The sequence below is a fragment of the Carassius gibelio genome, chromosome B17 (assembly GCF_023724105.1).
Source record: "Carassius gibelio isolate Cgi1373 ecotype wild population from Czech Republic chromosome B17, carGib1.2-hapl.c, whole genome shotgun sequence".
In the NCBI taxonomy this organism is placed as follows: domain Eukaryota; kingdom Metazoa; phylum Chordata; class Actinopteri; order Cypriniformes; family Cyprinidae; genus Carassius; species Carassius gibelio.
The window spans coordinates 16,271,582-16,289,047 of NC_068412.1; the positions used below are offsets into that span (position 1 = coordinate 16,271,582).

The following is a 17,466-nucleotide window of genomic DNA, read 5'->3' on the forward strand; positions in this document are numbered from 1 at the left end:
AGTTCAATGGTAATGATGTTTAACTGCACTAATAGTGATATACTAGTGTTATTTACATAAAGAGTGCTGTAAGGAAGGAAATTAGCCAGGGTTCTAATGAGAGGGGCTGGACCCCGGGTTGGCACATTAAGACTCTTCCGTCCATTTGATGACCTGCCTGCTGGATTTGAGCAGATGTCTTTTGTCCACTAATTTGGATTATTAATAGCTTATGCCCCAGTATCCTGCAATTACTGATAGGCATAGAAGAAAAACAATAGTTAATTCAGATAAAGAAAAAGTGATTAAAAAGCAATTTTAAATGAAATTATTTGTAAAAAATCTAGCACATTTTTCAGAAAATGTCTCAAAGATAGGTGCAGCCACAAGCATCAGGTGCAAAAGAACACCATTTTGGATGCAAATATGTATTTATTTCATGCAATGTTAACAATACATCCTATTTCAGGTTGGCTGGAGCCGGGCAAACCTTGTTCAAAAACTGGAGGAAAATCCAAATGGAGTCACTCTGGTTTTGATGAGGCTTCCAGGATTCCTGAAACGCAAGGAGAGCCGAGCCAAGTCTGAGGTACTAGAGGTTCATCCTTTTCTCCAACATATGCCACTTTAAGCATTTTAGAAATAATTGTTGACATAATTTTCATGTGAAAATACTACTTTTATAGTAGCAGTCTATCTCAAAGACACTGAAATCCCTTTCATAGCTTTATTAATGCAGACACATATCTGGTAATTTGGTAATCAAATTCGATCTTAAATTTTAACTTCCACAGTTTCTTGGCAAATGAACCCATTGCACTCATTACAACAAATGAGATTTGCTCTCACTGGAAAAAAGGATGTACTGTACTTTTTCACAACCATGACTTGTGTATAGAAGCCAATTTCTGCCACATGTGAAACAAATCATGCTTTAGTAAATCATAATTGACATAAAACTGCAAATTGTGACATACAAATTTTGACATGGCCTATGACTTTTTGTCTCAAACTTGTGTCATTTTCTTTTTGTCACTCATAATTGTGACGTCTCATAATTATCTGTCTGTCAGGATCTCATAATTGTTATCACATGATGTCCTAACTAAGTTCTTATGTCATTATTCAGGTTTTTTTCATGATTCAGGTCTGTAAAATCAGATACAGTAAAAAATATGATTTTTGCTGTCTGCCTGACTAAACAAAGCCAAAGTGTTTTAACAGTGTTAAAGGGGGGGGTGAAATGCTATTTCATGCATACTGAGTTTTTTACACTGTTAAAGAGTTGGATTCCCATGCTAAACATGGACAAAGTTTCAAAAAATTAAGTTGTACGTTTGAAGGAGTATTTTTGTTCCAAAAAAACCTCTTCCGGTTTGTCACAAGTTTCGGAAATTTTTTTTCGATTATGGCTCTGTGTGACGTTAGATGGAGCGGAATTTCCTTATATGGGTCCTAAGTGCACGCTCTTCTGCCGGAAGAGCGCGCGCTCCCGTATAGCAGAGCACTGAGAGGCTGAGCACAGCCTGATCAGAGCGAGAGCGTCGCGAAAAGTCACAAAAGAAGTGTGTTTTTGGTTGCCAGGGCAAGACAACCCTGCACAGATTACCAAAAGAGAAACAGCATTAAGGGACCAGTGGATGGAGTTTATTTTTACAGAGCATCAACGGAGTTGTGCAAGTGTTTTTGTTTGTTCCCTTCATTTCGGATTGCACATCGTTTATTTCTTAAGGATAATGCAGTCCCAACGGAAAAGGGTCACGATTGTGTGTTGGAACCACATGCGGTGAGTAAAACTGCTTCAAATACCTCTGTGTTGTTAACTTAGCTATCAGCGCGTAAGCACATCAAGTAAACAACATGCGATGTTGTCATCAAACTGCACTTTCCACATGTACAGCTTAAAAAAAAAAAAAAAAAAAGACGACATAAAGTGGAACTTAGTCATTTTCCAAAACCGCTAAGCAAATATATACAGTTTCAGTACATACCACATAGAGACGCCTTTGCTGATGCTGCTCTTGTTAAATTTCAGCCTCTGGATCTGTGTCACAGCTTCCACATGCTCTCAACTCAAAAGCCTACTGGCACTCGTGATTCTTTAGCTCCGCCCACACGTCACGCCTCTAGGCGCTCATGTTTTTCCGGGAAAAATCGGTACAGACTATCTTTCTCTTATAAATATAATAAAAATAAAGACTTTTTGGAGTTATGAAGGATGCAGTACTACTCTATAGGTACTCAAGATTAACAGGATATTGAGTGAAAACGAGCATTTCACCCCCCCTTTAATAACCAGATAGAAATGAACACGAGTCTCATATGAGGTGCTGCAAGCATTTTACTCTCTTTTTTTTTTTTAGCAGTTGCTTTGCAACAGATTTATTGACGTCGCCTGTGGTTGTGCTTGTTCAGTAAGCAACACATTTGCTCTTTGTGACACTTAAATGATTACAGATTCTCTCACACAAGCAGACTCAGACATGCACATTAAAATAAACATTTTCAAATGAAAGAGACAATCTAATTTTCATATGACCTTGTCGTGCCTTAAGAGCATCGTCATGACAACAGCAACTTTCTTCCCTCCAGTCTCCCGTGACTGTAAACACTCATTAGGACAGTGTGTGATGGAGCAGTCATGTGGCTTTTAAAATGTTTGGGTCTGTTGCTGACCCTGAGGGACTGATCCATGGGGATGTGACAAACACACAGATCCCTTTACATACTGATGAATGCAGACACAATCCTTTTTTTATCAAGCACATTTCAGTGTTGTTTTATTATCATTGATAATACTATTCCTATTTCTATTTCTGTTTTTATTTTCATAAAATGTTGTGCTTTTTTGTTATTTTTTATTATTATTTAGTTGTAGGTTATTTAGATTTTAGTTATTTTTAGTGCCTTAACTTACACTAAAAGAAAACGAAAAATGTGGCCTTGGGAACTAGCTGGAATAAAATAAGTTGAATCCCCCCTCCTCCCAGGTAATGAAGATGTTTATGGTTTTAGTTAATGATAATAACCCTGACATAAACTACTGTTCAAAAGTTTGAGATCAGAAATATTTCTTATATTTTTTTAAAGAAGTCTCTTATGCTCATCAAAGTTGCTTATTTGTTCAAAAATACAGAAAAATGCATTAATATTATGAATTATTATTGCAATTTAAAATATTGTTTTGCTATTTTACTATACTTTAAAACACAATTTATTCCTGTAATGCAAATCTGATATTTCAGCATCATTACTACAGTTTTCAGTGTCACATTTATAATCAATATTGGAAATTTATCCATTTTTGCTGCTTAATATTTTTTGGACCATGTGATACTTTTTGTCAGGAATCTTTGTTTAATAAAAAGTAAAAAAAAAAAATTTGTAATAATATACACAACCATTTAAATGTTTAGGGTCTGTAATTTTTTCATATTATTCACACTTGAATGATTCAGATCATTAAACTAATATTAATATTATATAATGATAACCCAAGTAAATACAAAATTCATTATCATCAAAATAATTGTTTTATTTATTAAGGGAAAAAAGCTGTCCAAACCTGCATGGCACTATGTGAAAAGGTAATTGCCCCCTAAATCTAATAACTGGTTGTCCAACCCTTTACAGCAACAACTGCAATCAAGTTTTTGCAATAACTGGCAATGAGTCTTTCACATCACTATGGTGGAAGTCGTATTTAAGTCCGGACATTGACTTGGACACTACAAAACCTTAATTTAGTTTTTCTTGAGGCATTCAGAGGTGGACTTGCGGTTGTGTTTGGGATCATTGTCCTCCTGCATAACCTAAGTGCGCTTCAGCTTGAGGTCACATTGAGGTATGATAGAATGCAGAATTCATGGTTCCATCAATTATGGCAAGTCGCAAGTTGCAAAGCAGCCCCAGACCATTACACTGAGTGCAGTGTAGAGAGTAAAACCTACCCCTCCTCGTCCTGCTGGTTCGAGGGAGCGGTCAGTCACGTGTGTGTAGGATGACCGATCTTAAGCCCCGGGTAAACCTCATATTCAGCATTCCTTTCCATCTCGCACATAGCCGTGTCTTCTGAAAAGTTTATGTGAGATTATTTCACAAAGCTTGTCAAACATTGTTTTTGCTTCAAATTGGGTTATTATTCAGTCAAATGATGTGTATGATTATTATTATATATTTAAAATTATATGAAATTATATAAATATTATGTATATGAATTCTATAACAAATTAAATAACTGTAATTACAGATTTAGGTTAAATAAAGATGCCAGTCTTTAATTTTTTATTTTTAGGAAACAAATAAAATAATGAAAAAATTATACTGTTCTCTAATGTTGCTCAAAAACAAAATATATTCTGTCCAGTGGGAATTTTTTTTTCACCCAGTCATAAAAAATAAAAAAAAATTCAGAGCTGTAACAACAATACCATGAAACTGTGATATTTTTTCCTAAAGTTATCATACCATCAAAATCTCATACCGGCCCATGCCTAATAAAGATATTTTTTGGCAAATGTGAGACAAGCCTTTGTGTTCTTTTTGGTCAGCAATGGTTTTTGCTTGGGAATTCTCCCATGGATGCTGTTTTTGCCCAGTCTCTTTCTTGTTGTTGAATCATGAACACTGACCTTAATTGAGGCAAGTGAGGCCTGCAGTTCTTTAGATGTTGTTCTGGGATTTTTTTATGACCTCCTGGATGAGTCGTCGTTGTGCTCCTGGAATAATTTTAGTAGGCTTTCCACTCCTGGGAAGGTTCACCAATGTTCCAAGTTTTCTACATTTGTGGATAATGACTCTGACTGCAGTTTAAATATATTCTATTGCCCCCAAAGTACTGCTTAATAAACCCAAACACAGGCACACAGTCTTACTGGAAAAAGACACATAAAAGTACTTAAACTTGCCACAAACTCACCATGACCATTCACAAGGCATGAAAATATGCTCATAAACTCATTGTCGCACACCTAAAATATGTCGCCACAAAAAAATATGCATTGGGTTTTTCCAAACATCTCATCAATCTAACCATTTCCTTACTTTCAGAGAGAGGAGGAAGAAGAAGAAGAGGAAGAGAAAAGCCGACCTTCTCTTTTGGGCAGGGTGGCAGCTTCAGTCCGCTCTATGTCCTTCAGGTGAGTTCGGCTCCACTGAATATCCTCAGATGCTCTTATAATCACTATATTGCTTTTTCCGATGCTAAATTTGCATGAGGCTCTGTAGAGGCATTTCTTGTCGCTCATTTCATGTTTGCTGTTAAAACATAATTGAGGTGAAGATATTATAGTAGTGCAGGCAATATGGTATGAAATAATATGATAGATTTGTATTTGCCTACCATAATGCTTAGCCTTGAGTCTGTGCTTTCCATTATTTGCCTTTTTTACAGTAAACTTACTGTGTACAAGAAGTGAAAGTCTCCATTTCTCTGCCTGTGTTTCATAAACCAAATTCTTGTTTCATAACTGTTTTCGATGAGCTACAGTGAGGACATGCAAGCGATCCGCTATCTCAGGTCTGTGTGTGTGTGTATAGCATGGTTGAGCTGGATTTGAATGTGAACTATAGTATGCGTGTGTCTGTACATGTAGCGCTGCAAAGGTCAACTTCGCTGACTTTGTTTATCGATACATTTTTTTGTGTTTTTATGCTTTCATATAGTGTATACTGTATGTGTGTGTGTTTATGTATCACAGATCAGCATCAGACAGCACACATTATTTCAGACGGGAGAAATCAGCACTCTCTAGTGCACAAAGCTCTAATGTACATCAGCCAAACACGTTAAAGCCAGGGACAGGTAAGAGTCACAGCAGACTTTACAGAAAATATCGAAGATACTGAACATATAGATTTGTTGTTTAGCTTACTGACGTTTACAGCTTTGATGGTAACACTTTAGAATAAGGTTCATTAGTTAATGTTAGTTGACTAATTTAGTTAACATGCACTAAGCAAGAACAATCCTTCTTCAGCATTTATTAATCTTAGTTAATGTTAGTTTCTACATTTACTACTAATGCATTATTCAAATCAAAATTGTGCTTGTTAACATTAGTTAATGCACTGTGGATTAGCATGAACTAACAGTGAATAACTGTACAGTATTTTCATTAACTAACATAAACAAAGATTAATAAATACAGTAATAAATGTATTGTTCATTGTAACATTAACTAACGCATCCTTATTCTAAAGTGTTACCGCTCTGATTACATCGTACATGCTCTTTAAAAATGTTTCAATCTATCTTCACTTTTGTAGATTCTCTGCGTGCAAGTCGAAAAAGTTTGCAAATAGGTTTAACTGCAGAAAGGAGTCCGTCCCCGCAAGACTTGGAGCTCAACCGAGCCAGCACTAGCTCCTGTCCTGACATGGCAGGACTGAGAGTAAGTACAAAAAAGATTTATTACATGTATAAGCATTCATTTGGTATGACACACAACTCAATAGACTTTCATAGTCAAAAAGCAAGGTCCATTTTGGAGAGATACTATAATGATTTGTCACCCTTGAGCATGATAAACTTGAGTGTGCCATGAGTCACGGAGAAGCATGTGTTGGGGCATCTCACTATAAAGTGTTTCTAATGAGGCAACTCTAATGAAATCAGCAGAAGCTCTTCTTTAAACCCTGTGATCTCAAAGTAATTATACGTTTCTTTTTACCGCAGGAGGAAAAGGAGAACAAAAAGAGCTCTACTAAAGGTCAGGCGTGGATTTGTTCATTCACTCCTTTTTCTAGGACATCTTATATCATTCATTACAAAATAATGACACTCCCCTGATTCATATGAACACTTCAGGAACACGGTCAGCGCTGAGCCGGAGGAGGGTGTCCTGTCGTGAACTTGGCCGCCCAGACTGTGACGGATGGCTCTGGAAGAAGAGAAAAGAAACAAACGTCTTCATGACTCAGAAATGGCAGAGATTTTGGTTCGTCCTGAAAGGCCCTACACTGTATTGGTATACAAGCCAACAGGTTAGTACAAGTTTACTTGCAAAGAGGTTCAACGTTCATGTTTATAAAGTGCCAATCTGTGTAACCAATTACAAGTGTCCATTATTATAATAACTTTTTTGTCAAACTGAAAGAAACCCTTCTTGAAAGCATTTTCATCTTTTTTTATATATTAAATTTTTTTTTTTCTCCTATTTTTATGTTTAAATGTCCTTTTTCATCATCTAATGCTCATATATAGTTAATATTTTTTTTATGTAGATATATTTCAAATAATTATTGAACCCATATATTTGTGCAGGAGGAGAAGGCGGAGGGCTTAATCAAGATCGGCAGCTACAGTATAGAGAGCGCAGGAGAACACAAGAGGAAGTAGTGAGTATCTCCTGCACTACACAGAACACGCGGGATTTAATTACCCATTCATTATTTGCAGCTAAGTCAGATTTGAAGGGATGCGTATCTGTTGACTGAACAACATTAAACCCCATTCAGCATGATTGTTTGTGTTCACACTGTCATAAAGAAACAGAAGTCGTCTGTCTCCGCAGACTCTGTGTTTGTGGTTGGCTGTGAGAGTATCAGACGCAGGAGGGCAGTTAGCCGGAGAGGTGTGAATAACAGAATTACACTTTGCATTCCTCCGAGCGTCCCCCGCAGTCCACAGTCACTGAACAGCACAACCTGCCACCAAAATGACTAATGAGTTTTTGTTTTTTCATTAAGCTGTGAAAGCCTTTGCCCTGAGATTAATGGGTATTATCATCTGATCTCTTTCTCTCTCTTTCTCTTTATCTTCTAGTGTATTTCAAATGTGCCATCCGCGCTTCCAGAATTTTTTCTTCGCTGCTGATAATGTAACCGACATGAGCAAGTGAGTGTGGCTGCATATAAACAAGCATTTTCTCTACCGCTGCATCCAAACGACAGTCATTCATGATTTTATAGCTTAGGGAGCATTTTGTAAAAATCATTGAGTAGCGAAATGTCACAATGATTAGCTCTTGCTGCGCACCTGCAGTTTCTCTTCATGTGCAAATGATTATGCTTTGACCTTTTGAATTTTAAAAGATGTTTTGCAATGCAATGCAATGCAATGACACTGTATCTTTTAAGGTGGAGTGTGTGATGCGAAGGTACTTTTTTAAAGTTTAGTGTGCATAGCCGACCATAAGCGATTTGTAGGTTTACTTCACAAATAGTGCAAATACTGTGTGGGAGAGTTTAGTATAAATTGCATATACTCACAGCTGAGTTTATTTTGACACTATCTTGTGAATATCTATATATTACTGAGAATAAAATTTGTCAAATAAATATTTTGGTAGCAAGTGAACAGCATCTTCTAATTATTTAAAAAGCTCCTTTAAAAAGGGGTTAATAAATATTCTGTGGGATAGTAGAATTTTTCATGAAAACAGAGTGCAAGGAAAAGGAGGATGTTTTGGGAACCAGACTGTTTTTTCCATTATCTTTTGGTGCCTCTAATGCTGTGGTTCTCAACCTTTTTGACTCCAAGGTCCTCTATTGTCCAAAACAGTTTTCGAAAACTGATGCGATTGGTTGTAATAAAAATAACTTTTTTTTTCGTTCTCTATGTTGTCAGACAACAAATTAAGATATTTTTGATGAAATCTGAAAGCTTTCTGACCTTCCATAGACGTTAAAAGCACAAAAAAGTAGTAAAGACATTGTTAAAATAGTCCATGTGACATCAGTGGTTCAACCGTAATTTTATGAAACTATGAGAGTGCATTGCGACACTTTTATAAATGTGTCGAAGACTGACACAGAAGAGAAAAAGTCATTATTTTTGTTTCCTTTACACAGAAGTTTTCTTGTAGCATCATACAATTAAAGTTGAACCACTGATGTAACATGGACTGTTTTAATAATGTCTTTACTACCTTTCTGTGCTTTGAACATGTCAGTTGCGTTGCTGTCTATGGAGAGTCAGAAAGATCTCAGGTTTCTTAAAAAATATCTTAATTCGTGTTCCGAAGATAAACAAAGATCTTATGGGTTTGGAAAGACATGAGGTAATTAATGACATAATTTCTGGGTGAACTGTACCTTTAAATAATTTTAAGACTTATTTAGGCTCCCTGAAAGCTTGCTGAAGCTCCCTAGTGGGATTGGCCAACTAGTTGAGAAACTTTATTCTACACTTTTACACTTCATGATTTGTCCCATGACCAGAGGAACTCGGGTGCCTGTTACCTCTAAAAATAGAGCTGGGCAGTTGTGTTAACAATCATGTATCATTCCCTCACTTGTTTGACAAACGATAATATTAGACCAATTTCAGGTGACTCAGTTTGTCTCTTCTAAAGAGTTTCATGCAATTTAGGTCCATTATTTTCAAGCACAATTGTCCAGATTTTCTGTTGCCAGGTTGCACTAGTCGATCTTAGCCTCGTTATAAAAAGCTCTGAACTCTAAAATGAATTTTAATGGCTGTGACCTCTTGAGTAGCACTTGAGGAGCTGCAGTAAAGCAGTGAGTCAGCCGACGCTCCGAGTCAGACATACAGAGCAACAGTGTCAGTCGGCCTGTGGCACTGGAGATTGCGGGAAGGCCAGACCGTTTAACCTCATGTTTACCTGCCTATTATTGCTCTGTGCTACAGCACACTTACACATTCCATGGGTTTCACACATTCAGAATTTCTCACAGCTCACCTCTGCCCCCTACAGGCCTCCACCTAATGCAACACAATACAAATAGGAAACTGGTGAGAAATCTCTGATCTCTATTTTTCTCTCTCTGTCTCAACAGATGGATTAATTGCTTAATCACAGCCATTCAGAAACATAAGAAAGGTGTTCAAAGTCAGCCAGACAGTGAAGAAGGTAGGAAAACAACACATTCACATTATTTTTAATAGCTAGCATCTTTACACAGCTATATTAAGATGGTTCTGTGACAGCTCCAAGTTCTGTGCGAAATAAAATCTGTTCTACAGTATCAGTTTTGACTGATAAAATGCTACATGAGAACCTTCTTGACATTTTTGTCAATTATCGGACATGCATGAAAATTTGTTTCAGATTATTATGATTCCAACAGAAATGTATTTATAATGCTTCGTTACTGCATCATGTGTGTTAACACATTTTTCATGGGATGTATGCTGTTCACCTACTACTTTATCAATGTAAAATGTTTTTGTTGTCAGAATGTTACAGTGAAACTGAATCTGAGGAGGAATCACGTTCACCACTTTCCCATCGGAAGAAAGTCAATACAGTGAGGAACATACACAAACACTCATGTTGTTCCAAACCCCTAAGATTGTATTATTTGGGATTGGGATTAATCAATACAGTAAAACCATAATTTTGTGAAATATACTATTTTATTAAAAAAAAATTGTTTTGTATATTAATATATTATATTATGATTTAATATATTATAAAATGTCATTAAACTCTGTGTTGGCAAATCTGGATGTTCAGCAGCCCTTACTCCAGTCTTCAGTGTCACATGATCCTTTAGAAATAATTTTAATAAGCTGATTTAATGCTCAAGAAACATTTCTTAATATTATAAGTAGTGTAAACAGTTTTTGTGACAACTTTGATATTTTTTTAATGTGACGTTGTAAATGTCCTTACTGCTACTTTTGATCAGTTCATTGGGTCTTTGCTGAATAAATGTAATAAACTTTCAAATGTAGTGTAGAATGTTGCCACTTCACCTTTATTTTGTGGAAAATAGCTGCTTGGATCATCTGCAATAAATGCAGAATTTTACAATAAACATAATTATAAATTTTTTCCATTATCCAAATGAGGAAATTGGCTGTGTGCGTTTCCTATAGAACATAGAATTTTAACAGCGTTTCTTCTTTATTTTGACATAGAAAACTCAAACACAATCACACACACTTCCTCGAACAAAGGGAAAGCAGAACAGGATGTCAGCGCCAATGACCATTTCACAAGCAGGGGGCAGTAAAATTGCAGGTAAAGGATCATTGTAAAATATTATCAGCCTCTTTATATCTTTAAATCTTTATAGCCCTTTCAAAGCTAAAATTCATTCTTTAATAAAAAAACAATACTTTCACTAAACAAGCAAAATCTCTGTATGTCTCTCAGGAAAAGTAGATGAGATGGATGAAATGTTTCATAGCCTGAAGAAAGGAGGAGTGTCTCTGATTGGTCAGAATCAGCCGACGACTCATGACCAGCTACGTAAATCCTTCATCAAACGCAACAAAAACCCTGCTATCAATGAGAAGATACACACACTCCGTGCCCTCCAGAGCACACTTAAGGTGTTAAGACATGCATTTACACTCACACTAACAACCTAACATAAACTGTTGTTATTATTATTATTTCCTACTCATGTCAGTTGTTAAAGATGGACAGTTTAAAGTATAATACCAGTCATATACAATACAATAGAGTTGTAAAAACATTCCTGTTTTTACTGTAGTGTTGATCAAATAAATGATTAGAGACCTCTTTCAAATGCATTCAATCTTTTGACTGGTAGTGTATGGAAGCCAGGTAGAGTAGGTCATGCACACGGCGGTCTCTTCATTTCTCATTGGCTGCTGGTGTTTTCTAGGCGAAGGAAGCAGAGCTTCACCTGATTAACAAGATCCTGGAGGACTCGGAGTTCTCACCGCAGAATTTCCGTCAGTGGAAAAAGTTAAATGAAGAGCTACTGCAGGACATTGAGAGACAGTACAAACAGACAGACTCACCAAGCATAGACACAGTGTCCAAGGCCAAAGACGAGGCAAGCACACTGAATCTGAGTGATGGAGAACAGTTGGTAGATGCAGAGACACCTGATGACAGAGGCTCCACTTCTACAGAGGCACAGGTGCCGATGCAAACACATACCACAGTCACAGACAAAACTACAGAGAACTATTTTTACATATGACAACCGTTTCCTTCCTGTACTCTATTACAACAAAACAAAACAAGAAATAAGAGTGCAACGCTTGGATAAATATATGGATCTGACTTGCAGGCATCTGGGACAGAGCACTGGCTGTTTTACCAGAACTAAGCTTTTCAAAAACACTTCATACTTCTGCTGTTCATTCACTAAAAACTATCACTGAATTTATGATGCTGAACTGCCTGATGCTGGCTCAAGAACGAATCTTACATTAGGCACTTGCTAAAGGATGTTGATTGTATACTGATGTATGTAATTTTAAAATATATATTTTAGATGAATTATATCAATATGATGCCTATTTGTTTTATGTCAGGTATGTGTGTAAGGGTTTCCTAAATATGTCAGAAATATTGTATGAATGCTTCTGGTATGTTCAGACATGATAGACAAGAAAGTATGATTTTATAAGAATGTATGTTTTTTTATTGTGTAGAGAATTTATGACAAGTTATAACTATATTTCCTGAGAGGAAAAAAATATACCTCATTGTACATAGTTCGTATTAAATGCCCAGAAATGGTAATTTCCCCAGAATTGCCACACTGTGGCGCCATGTGTTTTGGTCATGAGATATTTCACACTTTTGTCACCTGTTCCTTTGAGTCTTTTAGTGGGTTTTTTACCAACAGTGTATAATCATGCATTAAATGACTGTGTTTATATATATATATATATATATATATATATATATATATATATATAATTGCTTCAGAATATATATTATTGTTCTCTTTTTATTCTATTTTAAAATGTCAGCAGTCAAATAATGTTTTTTTGTTTGTTTGTTTTAGTTTTTTATAATCCAAGGTAAAAACTGGTTATAAACTCAGACATTTTTGTCCTAAAGTGACAAACTCATCTGTAGGAAGAGAGCAGTGAGTGTTAAATGACTTGGGTGTTTTTGTGTCTTCATGCTCCTGTAAAGAAAGCAAAAAGTCACAAAATGTAATAATAATTTATTTGATGTTACTTTTAATAAAAAAAAAAAATATATATATATATAGAAACAGGAGATTTGAATGATATTTGTCATTTGCTGTGTTTATGCAGAGCCAAAGCCAATCTCACCACAGCTGTTCCACTGAAATTAGTTTAAATCCTTATTAAATAGTTTTGAAAAAACATTTTCGATGTCAGTTTTCAATTTTCAAATAGAATATTTGTGATTGTCTCAAAAATATATATATATATTTAAACTAATGACGTTTTCTGACCTCATGTCTTTGTAATGTGGGAATGTACAGGACAGGTGGCTGTGTATTTCCCCAAAATATTTGTTTTGCGTAAAATCATTAGTTAGCATGACAAGCCTATAGATAGTTTGTGCAGGTGTGATGATCTAGGCCTGTTACAAGCAGTCTTACTTTTCACATCGCAGGGGCAGCAGGAACAAATGCTTTGAAACATTTAATGAATCATCTAACACATATAGTATTACAGTCAATAACTAAACACATTTACAACAGAAAGATTTATCAAGTAAAGATAGTAATTACTTACAGATCAATATATTACAAGTAAATGCTTTTTACCAGCCATAGGCTTAAAAGAAATGAAACATGACAAATATTTCACACACTAGTGGGAAAAGCCAGAAATGACAACAGCCTTGTGACACTAGTACATTGCTTTCATTTTACAACAGCTTAATAATAATACAGTACTGTCTTGTTCAACGGTAAATTCTGCCACGAAACAGACAACTCATAGGCTACAATCTATGTCTTATCAATTGAGGGACCGTTCACACAGAATGCATCTTTGCATTTAAATGAGGCGCATGGTATGGGAATAAAAAGGAACGCAATGTATCCACAAGCATTTTTAAAAGTTGACAAATTAGTAAATAAATAAATAGAATTGTAAAATACAGAAAAAAATTAATCGCGCAGAAGAAAACAAAAACACATACTATGTGAACCAACCTCATGTTCACACCAAGGACGATAACTATATAAAGTTTTAAGACAGCAATAATGATAATAACGCCACAGAGGAGTGATGTCATTGAAATTGCTTTCAGAAAGACTAATGACAAAAACACTGACAATCAGAATTGACCTGACTTTGCTGGTATGGATGCTAACATAGAGTTCTTTATAGTATAGTTCTTGGTGTGAACAGGACTTAAGGCTTCTGTTAGCAGTTTCCTACATATTTTAATATAGTTCTCTTTAGAAACATCACGTGTATAATTTCAGATTGGTCCAGTTAATAAAGACTACAGCTGCACTACACTGGGCCATGTGCCAATGTGTTTAAACACATAAGAGTCTCTTCACCTCTCAGGAACGTTTGCTCCATCTAACAGTTTACCTCATACATCTCTGCACTGTCTTTGAGTCTCTGCTTACGGCAAGATGAACACTTCATGCTTTTGAACCCAAAAAGCAGCGCGGCCCCTCCCAGCACCTGTACCCAAGCTCCCACCCACCCGAAATAAAGCGACCCGGCTGGGTGTAATGTTAGTCGGGGTGGCTTGTGTACATTGAGTCCTTGCGTCTCTGATACGGTTGAACTCACCTCGATCCCCAGCTTTGAAAGATTATGAGTGTACACTCCTAACGCAGCGAGACTGAGCACACCTGCCAGCGCCACCAACAGGCCACCAGCTGCAGCTACACTCCTAAGTGGGATATCAGTCCAGCAGCGGACACCCACGCTGGCGAGGACAATCCCAGCACCGCACAGGAAAAGAGACGAGAGCACCATCCCCTGGACCATTCGAACCCGAGCATCCCGCTGGTAGGACCCCGATACGGGCCAGCACTCTTTGACTTCGGAGTGCACCACCTGCAGGCAGCTCTCCCACAGGCCGTCCGAACGAAGTAGGAGGAGCTCCGTAGCTCCGCCACGCCCTGCCGCACCCAACCGCGCCTGTCCCTCCCTCCACTGTGGCGTGATCGCGGCAGTGAACACCAGCACAAGGCCCAAGGGAGCAAACACAACCCCCATCAGCATGGACACTGGAGTGTGCATCACGTCTTTGTCGACTTGTAGCTTTTCAGGATGATGCTAAGCTTGAAACCACTGGCGAAGACCTGGGGAAAAGAGTAAAATTTCAGTTAAACTCATCCCACTCGCACAGATTCTAGAAGATTCTTTCATTTAAATCATCCCCTCAGACACCCGTCGTCGGAAATGCATTCCTGGATTCGCAGTCTGTTAGATCTAAAAGAGGAAGAGTGCGTACATGCATGTCTTGTTAGCCGATGACTCTCTCTTTTGAGCTCTAAGAAACATCGTCATTCCTGGCAACCAGCACAGTGGAGTTGAATGGCCCGCTGTTGCTAAGAGACAGTAACCTGGACGATTGCATCTTTTGTGGTACATCTGAAATGGTTCTTGCACTATCAGCCACAGGTGCTAGTCTCTGAACATCATCTTTTGACGCAATTGTGTGGTTGTGCTATCGCTGATAGTGTGAACGGTGTATGTTTTGAAACCGTTCACCGATATTATGCATAGACAGGAAGCCAGACGTCTGGGAGCCGAGAGAGCAAGCTGAATTCTGTTCTAGGAGACAAGGACAAAAGAGACCCTCGAATGTTGTGATGCTATAAAAAGCAGCTATTTTTAATCCATGAAGCCAAAATTATTTAACAAGTCTGTGGAGTGTTTTCATCATCTAATTGGTTGACAATATCACCTTCAAAGGTATCTGTGAGAGGGGTGTGGGCGTACGTTTCAACAGTTTGGTCAATCACTGCATGCTTTTAGAGTACAGCCGCATCTATCTTTGCATCAATTTCCTGTTCCACTCACTTTTGTTGCATGGCAACCCAAAAACAAACATGTTAAAGGGTGCAATGGCACCCATACGTTAATGAAAACAACAGAATCTGCCACACAAACAGAATGCAGCTACTTACTCTGACACTTTTGACATCTGCCTTCAAACCACACTAGTTATTAAATATATGGAAAAACCGCATGACAGTGAGATCGGAACCACAGTAGTCAAGCTTTGATTGAAAAAGATGAAAAGCTCATTCCATCCTGAAAAGGATCAACAGGATTTGGAATAATACGCAAACTAGCCACAAAGACCACTCAGACAAAGATGTAAGACAAGTGCATTGACCTGCTCTCCTGACCTGGTTTTTGCATTTGTCCAGAGATATTAAAATCATCTGCTTCTCTATTTAAATCAGACAGAACAGAGATGTCATGTACTCACCTCTCCGCAGAAGAATGAATGATCATTCAGCTGTTTTCTTTGTTAATTCTGAGATGGATCCTTCTGCTTTCTGTGCTTTCTCTTTCCCCCTCTCTCTGATTCTCTATTCTTGTGTATGAGCTTTCCATACACCCCCGTCCTTCTTTCAAACAGAGACACGCGCACACACAGAACAAACAGCAAGTCCAACGTGTGCTGACTGCAATATGCAGACTGCCTGCTGAACTGGGCGATCTGATGAAAGAAAAAGAAGATGAATTTAAAAAGTCTGCCTTCTTTCATTTGTATTCATCTTGGCCAGACACATACATATTTATTAAAATCCTAAGAAAGATGTCAGTCTGAAGATTTACATAAGCCCTGACCTCACAGGTACTTATGTCATTGATACTCGTTAATTTTGATTTATGGCATATAAAGCCTAAATGTAAATAATGGTCCTGTGGTGATGTTAAAAAACTGAACAAAATTTTTTTTTGAATTATAAAGGAAAATGTGCATCTTTAAAAAAAAAAAAATGTCCTTGTTATATAAATACATTGATTAGGCGTACTGGTCGATTTCATTGCATTACCACAAGGCATATGGGGCTATAAAAATGAAGATAAACATGAAAAAAGGCATGAAGTATAGGGTAAGATGCCCTCTCAAGAATAACATATTTAGATTTAAGCATGGGCATAATGGTAATGCTAATTGGCTTATTTGGTTGTCATAGCACAAAATGTGGGGTGATGTGGTCCCCCAACCTGGGACAAGAAGTCTTTCACAGAATATATAATTGATATAATTCTTATTTACATTTAAATAAAATACTCAATGAACTACTGCATACTTTTTTTGACAACTTGAATAAATTGAATAATTGAACAACCAATGACAAAGCAGAATCTCAATAAAAGCAATTCTTCTAAAAATATATATTTATTTGAAAATAATTAATCTGAAAGGTAATATATTTTATGAAATATCTTGTAGATATGTCATAATGACAGCACTATGAATAAGAATGCAATTATTGACGTTGCCTACGTATTGAAGATGTCTGGAGTGCACATCTAGTATTCAAAGATGTCAAAGATTCGCAAACATCAATGTTTCCACAAATCCCTCATTAACAAAAAGACGCTGAAACAAATATATTTTTTTATTGAAATCAGGCAAATTAGCTGTAAAAGTGTTCAACTGACTAAATCTCTCTAATGCTGATATTCAAATGAAATGACAATTGAGGAAAACAGACATTCATTAAACTATAAATGACAGCCATTTAGTCAAGTGACAAAAAAACAGTTGTTGCTTTTTTAAAATATTGACCCATTGACACGGAATCAATTCTACGAGGCATTCAGTGGCAGCTCTGACGGATTCAATGAAGAATTCGTCAGACTGATTCGAACAGATAACTCCTATG

General features: G+C 36.9%; 2 protein-coding genes across 4 annotated transcripts in view; one reads left to right on the plus strand and one right to left on the minus strand.

Moving 5' to 3' along the window:
• Positions 1–12,996, plus strand: part of cnksr1 (connector enhancer of kinase suppressor of Ras 1) — a 29,397-nt gene extending 16,401 nt beyond the window's left edge. For 2 of the 3 annotated variants that reach the window (XM_052581265.1, XM_052581268.1), the window contains 14 exons: positions 449–568; positions 5,029–5,117; positions 5,468–5,497; positions 5,679–5,782; positions 6,247–6,371; positions 6,656–6,689; positions 6,788–6,963; positions 7,244–7,317; positions 7,745–7,816; positions 9,721–9,794; positions 10,121–10,191; positions 10,808–10,910; positions 11,046–11,224; positions 11,524–12,996. In XM_052581265.1, coding sequence (XP_052437225.1) covers positions 449–568; positions 5,029–5,117; positions 5,468–5,497; positions 5,679–5,782; positions 6,247–6,371; positions 6,656–6,689; positions 6,788–6,963; positions 7,244–7,317; positions 7,745–7,816; positions 9,721–9,794; positions 10,121–10,191; positions 10,808–10,910; positions 11,046–11,224; positions 11,524–11,847 — 1,575 coding nt within the window. In that variant the 3' untranslated portion in view covers positions 11,848–12,996. The remainder of the gene's footprint in view (positions 1–448; positions 569–5,028; positions 5,118–5,467; positions 5,498–5,678; positions 5,783–6,246; positions 6,372–6,655; positions 6,690–6,787; positions 6,964–7,243; positions 7,318–7,744; positions 7,817–9,720; positions 9,795–10,120; positions 10,192–10,807; positions 10,911–11,045; positions 11,225–11,523) is intronic. The other variant, XM_052581266.1, reaches the window with a different exon arrangement.
• A 91-nt stretch (positions 12,997–13,087) lies between these two features.
• On the minus strand, positions 13,088–16,287 carry cldn23l (claudin 23-like). Its single transcript, XM_052581269.1, has 2 exons — positions 16,053–16,287; positions 13,088–14,913 (listed from the first exon to the last, which is right to left on the minus strand). Exon 2 carries the CDS (start codon positions 14,849–14,851, stop codon positions 14,177–14,179), a length of 675 nt encoding a protein of 224 aa, XP_052437229.1. The 5' UTR covers positions 14,852–14,913; positions 16,053–16,287; the 3' UTR covers positions 13,088–14,176.
• Positions 16,288–17,466: the final 1,179 nt, after the last annotated feature.

What these genes read in the sequence shown, in the direction of transcription:
- cldn23l (XM_052581269.1), bottom strand. Translation starts at nt 14,851, where the DNA reads ATGCACACTCCAGTGTCCATGCTGATGGGGGTTGTGTTTGCTCCCTTG.